Below are 7,172 nucleotides of genomic sequence, written 5' to 3' on the forward strand. Positions count from 1 at the left end.
GGAGCACAGGCTCCGGACGCGCAGGCCCAGCGGCCATGGCTCACGGGCCCAGCCGCTCCGCGGCACGTGGGATCTTCCCGGACCGGGGCACGAACCCGCGTCCCCTGCATCGGTAGGCAGACTCTCAACCACTGCGCCACCAGGGAAGCCCCGGGAAGGGATTTTTGATGAGATGATAAAAGGGGATCCCAGAGCCCACTCAGACCCAACCTGGGCAGATCACCCCTCTCATCTGAGGGCTGAGGTGACTTTTGCTTCTCCACTCAGCATTCCTAGAATTGGAGGGATTCTGTTCCCAGTTCCTTGGGACTTTGCTTTTGGTAGAATTCCCTGAACGTCTCTCTGCTACTTTGAGTCTGTTGGATTCCCTGGGACTGCTGGGCAGGTGCTAAGAGTCAGAGTTTCTACCACGTGAGGTGCCCCGGGGAACTCCTTTCCCCGAGGCAGGTCATGGGGTGAGCCCAGGCGAGGATGGGAAACCCTGGAGCCCCTAACTGGCTAGCCTGGGGCCATGGATAAGGCACTGGCCTTCTTCAGGCCTCTGCTGGGCCTGCGAAAGTGAGGGGCTGGACTAAGAGAATTTCTAAGTTTGCTTCCAACTGGCTCCAAGAGTTACCTCATGTCCCAAGTGACAGACTCATCAGGAGTTGTCCCAGGGATGTGGGCTAATATATAGAGGAAATGTAGGAATATATGTATGTCATACTGTATAGACATCACAGCTGGAAGCAGAAATTCCTTTAATGCTCCTCATATTAAAAAAAAATGTATTTGTTGAATCAGCCTTTTTTTCCTGTAGTTTCCCCTCATCTGGATTTTGCTGGTTATGCTCTAGAGGTGTCACCTCAGACGCCCCTTGGTTTGCTAAACTCACTATACACTGGCACCCAGGTTGCGACTTGAGCAGATTCAGCTTCAACTTGCATTTTCTGGCAAAAAGTACTTCACACGAGGTGCTCTATTCTTCCAGCAGATAGCTGGTTGTCTCTCCTGTGTGATGTTAGTAGCAATTGATAATCTTTGCCCAGATCCTTTATTTCTTTAGGGAATGAAAGAAGGTGACAAATAATTCAATCATTCCTTATTCATTTATTAGCTAGAAAACTTTCATAAAGAGCAATTTTCCTTCATCCACGATTTGGTTACCCTGAAGTACAGTTAACAGAGGAAAGGCAGGATAAATGTTTGGTTCTTCCCCTTTATTTATTAGTTTTCAAAATGAAGCATTGGTTCCCTAGCATCCTTCAAAGGGGACCAGTTTTCTTTAGCATCATTTCATTCTCATGGATTTGAACCTATTTGATGTATTTCAGTCTATTGCAGTTACACTCATTGATACAAAATGCCCAAACTCTGCCAGTGGGAGCCTCTCCAGGATGGTTCCCGAATCCTTTTGACTTGACCTTGATAACTTCCTTGCTTTTAGTTATGACAAGATGTTTCAATCTCATGTTGCACATTTTTTTTTTTTTCTGTCTCAGACTGGAACTTAGCCATTTTCCAAGGAACACTGGATCCTTTTCAGTTGATTGATTTTTAAGTGAAATGAGTTTCCTGTATGGTGAGGAGCAGGGGCAGTGGTCCAGGAGAGCTTTCCTGCCTCACAGCTGCAGGTCCCTCTCCTATTATTTTCTCAAAGTGGTAAAAGTATGGCCTCTGCCCGCCTCCACTTTATCTGGAGCTGTCTTTCCTTTGCTCTGTATCCGTGACCGGCTTATTTGGATTCCTCTTTCAGCATTTCTCTCAGGGATGGGCTTTGGTGCACTAGTCTCAAGTAGTATGAGGCCCAGACTATTCTAGTTCCTTCGATCTAGCAGAGCCCTTCCTTCTCTGAGTCTCGGTTCCCTTCACCGTAAAGAGAGGGGCAGGGCTAGGCGAGACTGAATCCCTTGCAGCTCTGGCAGTTTGTGACTCTGACTCTACTCGACGGGCTTGATGTCTGAGGTCCCTTCTGCAACCCGATGGCCGGATCACCTGTGCTTCACCGTGGCTGTGTCCCTGCAGGGATCTCAGTGTGGACACCGGCTTGAGTCCCGCTCAGTTCCAGGTGCGGCCCATGCCTCAGCACTATCAGCATTACCTAGCGACTCCTCGAATGCACCACTTTCCCCGAAACTCCTCCTCCACGCAGATGGTGAGTGAGAGGCTCTGCCAGGAAATTGACTCCCTTGCTGCCTGTTGGTGCCAATGGTGGGCTGAGGCCTGTGGCTCCCTTGTGTCCTGCCCGGCCGTGTCCTGAGCACAGGCAGGCCAGCCGCTCCCCTCCCCTCCCAGCTCCTATTCCCAACTGGGCTTGAAGGGGAAAGGAAGCAAAGCTGCTGGACCAGAAGCCGGCACTGCTGAAAGGAGGTGGGGCACTGGGGGTGGGGCAAGGGGCCCTGTGGCAGGTCCCGGTGTGGGGGGGTGGGGGGTGGAGTGAGGGAGGGTTGGGGGGAAGGCTCAGGGCTAAGAGCAAGCAGTGTAGTCCCTGGACCCCATGTGACCTCATTTAGTTAATTTATTCGGTCAGCTTCTCCCGGGGTTTTGGTTTTACTTATCCGTGAAATGGGAGGCAGATGCCTGGTGTGGGGAACACAAGAGACCCCAGAAGTGGCCCCTGGGGCTGCCTGCTGATCGGGTACTGCCTTGTGCAGAGGGCCGGGCTTCAGCGCTGCAGGGTGTGGCGACTGTGGGAGGATCCGGTTGGGTTTGGGGCCTTTGCATACCTGGCATCCCGAGCTGTGTGGAATGAAGGTGAAGATAGTTCACTAGAGCAGCGCAAGGCTGATTGAAAATCTTATTTCCAGACAGCTTCTTCATGCTGCTGCCCTAGAGCATAATTCGGCCCTTCCAGCCCTTGCCTTTGCCCTTTGCCCACTCAGCACCTCAGTCTCCCCATCTGTAAAATGAGAGGCTTGGATGAATAATCCCAGAAGCCTCGTCAGCTCGGAAGTTCTAAGGTTCGCCTTATGAAGCACCATCTCCTAAGAATAAAAGCTAGTGCTTACTGAGCACTCACTGCATACCAGGCACTGTTCTAACCACTAGCCTCGCAAAAACACCACACGAAAGGTTTTATCCCTGTTTTACAGATTGGCAAACTGAGGCATAGAAAGATTAAGCCCAGGATCGTGCAGGAGTAAGCTGAGGAGCTCTGCCTCACAGCTGGAGACAGGGTGAGGGTCAGGGTGAGGTGAGTGAGGCAGGGCCGTGCAAGGATAGGATCAGATCCTGTTGTTATTTAAAATTTTGATAGTTTGTTCATTATGGACTCTCTGCATTAATTTTGATTTTAAAATACTACATTAAAGTATTATTATCTTGGTTACTGAGTCATTCGGTGCCTCCTTAAATTTTGTGCCCTCACTTGCCCCACCCTGTTCTGGGCAGTACAGAGCGGAGGGGAAGGGAGTGAACTCTGCCATCCGACTGCCTGGGTTTGAAACCGTGGTTCTGTCACTTACTTCATCCGTTTGTGTCTCACTTACCCTATCAGCAAAATGGGAATGGTAATTGCACCCAGGTTACAGATCAGGTGAGATGATTCAATTAATCCTTTGAAGGGCTTAACAGTGCCTGCCATGAAATAAATGCCCAGTCAGGTTAGTTGTTACTTTACTGATTTTGTTATTCTTTCTGGGGCTGGTTCGGCCCAGGCTTGGTTCTTGATGAGGAGAGGGGGACACAGGAGGAGGAAGGACAGCGCTTCTGAACACCGCAACATCTCAGGGGTGCGCTGATTGGCTACGGGAGGGGGAGTCAGAAGCTGGGCTCTTTGGAGCCTGGAATCCTGTCTGAGGCATTTTCTCCCCAACAGGTCGTCCATGAAATCCGAAACTACCCTTACCCTCAGCTTCACTTCCTTGCTCTCCAGGGACTGAATGCCAGCAGACACACCTCCGCTGTGCGGGAGAGCTATGAGGTACGCCCCGCCCCTCTGTCTGGGGACCCTCCCGTCAGCCGGGCTCCCCCGCTGGCTTGGTGGAGATGCCACTGTCCCCTCTCCCTCCCCGGCGGGTGGGGAGGGCATGGGTGGTAGGCATAGCCTCAGGGTTGAGAGTAGGAGAGAGAAAAGGAGTAGAGATCTCGCAGTCTTTGAGCATCTGACAAGTTCTTCCCGACGACGTGAATGCTCTGCAGAAGTCTCTCAGTGCCCCTCCTCCTTATCATGAGTGAACGCGCGTGTTTGCACATGCAGAATGCACACATCCACGTGTTCTCTCTTTGTAGGAGCTGCTGCAGCTCGAGGACAGGTTGGGAAATGTGACTCGGGGAGCTGTACAGAACACCATTGAGAGGTTCACCTTCCCCCACAAGTACAAGAAGGTGAGCCAACCAGCAGGTCAGCCTGCATAGCTGGGGTTGGGGTGGGGACGATCTAGTTGACCCTGGCCCAGCTTTCCACCGAGGGGCACGGTCCGAAATCTAGAAGCTTTTGCTCTGGCTAGATGCTCGGAAGCTCTGCGACCTTCCCAGGGTCTTCTCCCTTGCTTCTGCCAGGTGTGACCAGGAGGGGAGCTGGCTATGTGTGTGTGCGTGTGGACTTGTGAGTGGGTGTACTGGGTGGGTGTACAGGCAGATGAATGTTTGTATCTGAACGAGGAGGACCAAGGGAGCACCTACACTGAAGGCTAAGATTTGCCTTAGAAAAGATTCCAAGTCCAATCTCGCATGTGGACAAACAGGCGGCTGAGGCTTCAGAGCGTAGGTTTCCAGTCCTCGGTGAGCGTCAGGTTCACGTGGGCTGCTTTTAAAGCCACAGATTCACAGGCTCTACCCTAAGGCTGTGGAGGAAGACTCTCCAGGGTTATTGCTCAAGACTCTGGAGTAGGATTGGAGCCCAGGAATGGGAGTTAAATTTAAAAAAAATTCAAATAAATAAGAAATTTGGAAGGCACCAATCTGTCTTTCAATAAGTAAATGGGTAAGTAAACTTTGGTAGATCCATACAATGGAATATTATTCCCTGATTTAAAAAAATAAGCTATTAAGCCATGAATAGATGTGATGCAGAAAATATGTATGAAATGCATATTACTAAGTGAAAGCAGCTGACTTGAAAAGGCTGCATACTGTATGATTCCAAATATACAGCATTCTAGAAAAGGTAAGAGTAGACAGTAAAAAGATCCATTGTTGCCAGGGCTTTAGGAGAGGGATAGGCAAATGAATAGGTGGATGATAGGGGCCTTTTAGGGCAGTGAAACTATTTTTTATGCTACTGTAATGGTGGACACGACATGACATTATGCATTTGTTAAACCCTTAGAACCCTAATGTAAATTAATGGACTTTATTAATAATGATGTATCACTCTTGGTGTGGTAACCACTAGTGTGGTAACGAATGTACCACACTAGTGCAAGATATTAATAGGGCAAACTCTGTGAGTTTTGAGAGGGGAAGGGAGGGAACACGCTGTATTTTCTGCTCAGTTTTCGAATAAACTAACACTGCTCTATGAAATAAAGTCTGCTATGAAAACAGGTAAATAAGTACTTTTTAAAATTTAGGAATTAAAAGCTTGACAAGCACTGAGAAACTTGGAGCAGGCAAATGCTCATGGTGGTCAAGCCGGAGCCCATCTTTACCCCCTCAGGAGGCCATAGGCTGCAGTGGTTGTGAGCACTCGGTGTTGGAAACAGACGGGGCCAGTTTTGAATTTCAGTTTTACTACTGTCTTTGGGCTGCTATAACAAAATACCTTCTACTTGGTGGCTTAAACAACAGTCATTTATTTCTGACAGTTTTGGAGGCTGGGAAGCCCAAGACCAAGGCAATGGCGGATTTGGTTCTTGGTGAGGGCTCTCTTCCAGGCTGGCAGACGGCTGACTTCTTGCTGTGTCCTCACATGGCAGAGAGGAAGCTTTGGTGTCTTTTTCCCTTCTTATAAGGGCACCAATCCCATCATGGGGGACCTACCTTCATGACCTCACCTGGACCTAATTACCCCCCAGAGGCCCCATCTCCATCACATTGGGAGGGGTGGTTAGGGCTTCAACATATGAATTTGGGGGAGGGGGACAAACACTCAGTCCCTAACCACCACTTATAGCTGTGTAACTCCGGACAACTTACTTGGCTTTTCTGGCCCTTCCCTTGCCCTTTTTCATGCAAAATGGGAAAGATATGTTAGTAGCTGCCACAGGGGGACTCTGGGGATTCAGTGGGACAGTGCGTATATACGGCTTAGCACAGTGCCCAGTACCTGGTGAGTCCTCAGGAGTAGGGAGCTGCCCTCACCTTGATTCTAGGCTTGCCCAGGTACCCATGGTGTCAATGTCAAAGACCATGAACCTTGGTCTATGCAGCTCCTCATGGAGGCACTGGATTTATCCATCCGTGATTCCAATCAACATTTACTGACACATCTATTAGGTGTCAGTCATGGATGGTATGTTAATAGAGGAAACAACAGTATTTCAGTAATTAAGCGTGTCATCTGCATGGAGAAAATGACCATTCTCTGGAGGGAGAGCTTGAAGCTTCTGGAGAAGGACGTGGAAGGGAGTGAGGTGCGTTCAGGAGCCCGGGAACAACTTCTACCTTCCTGACCAGGGTGGGCTCACTCCCACCAGAGATGCACACCTCAGCTGTCATTACTTCAACAGGCCGAGAGGAGAAAAGGAAGAGAACTAATGCTAAGAAGGAAAAGGGAAAATGGACTGAACCAATGACATAAAGAGTTGAGCTAAAAAAATTATGGGAATAAAAGGAGACTTAGGGGAAAAAAATATTATAAAAACAGGAAGAAGAAGATTTAAAAATGCAAAATGATAGCATTTAAGATCCCCCAAAATATAAAAAATATTAAAAAATTTAAACTGAGAGTAAAACAATATAAAACCAAAAAGACCCTCCCAGACCGGGGCGCGAACCCGGTTCCCCTGCATCGGCAGGCGGACGCGCAACCACTGCGCCACCAGGGAAGCCCCAAAAAGGATATTTTAAAATAGCAATGATATGATAAGAATAAATAAAAATATAGTCAAAAAGAAAATATAAAAAAACAAGAATTAGGAAAAGATATGAAAATTACATACAAAATTAATGTCAATAACATCAAAGTGAAAACAGAATGTTAATGAAAATGAGAAGGTAAGGGCAAAAGGGACAGTTCCCACATAAGGTTCTGTGCGGGAACCTTTAAAATACATATTAAAGGGCTTCCCTGGTGGCGCAGTGGTTGAGAG

General features: G+C 48.6%; 1 protein-coding gene across 1 annotated transcript in view; it reads left to right on the plus strand.

The window, feature by feature from the left end:
• ARK2C (arkadia (RNF111) C-terminal like ring finger ubiquitin ligase 2C) overlaps window positions 1-7,172 on the plus strand; it is a 109,584-nt gene that overhangs the window by 99,105 nt on the left and 3,307 nt on the right. The window contains exons 4-6 of the mRNA XM_024132337.2: window positions 2,005-2,134; window positions 3,797-3,901; window positions 4,210-4,305. Of these exons, the coding sequence (XP_023988105.1) occupies window positions 2,005-2,134; window positions 3,797-3,901; window positions 4,210-4,305 (331 nt within the window). The remainder of the gene's footprint in view (window positions 1-2,004; window positions 2,135-3,796; window positions 3,902-4,209; window positions 4,306-7,172) is intronic.

This window comes from Physeter macrocephalus, chromosome 19 (genome assembly GCF_002837175.3).
Source record: "Physeter macrocephalus isolate SW-GA chromosome 19, ASM283717v5, whole genome shotgun sequence".
Classification (NCBI taxonomy): Eukaryota; Metazoa; Chordata; class Mammalia; order Artiodactyla; family Physeteridae; genus Physeter; species Physeter macrocephalus.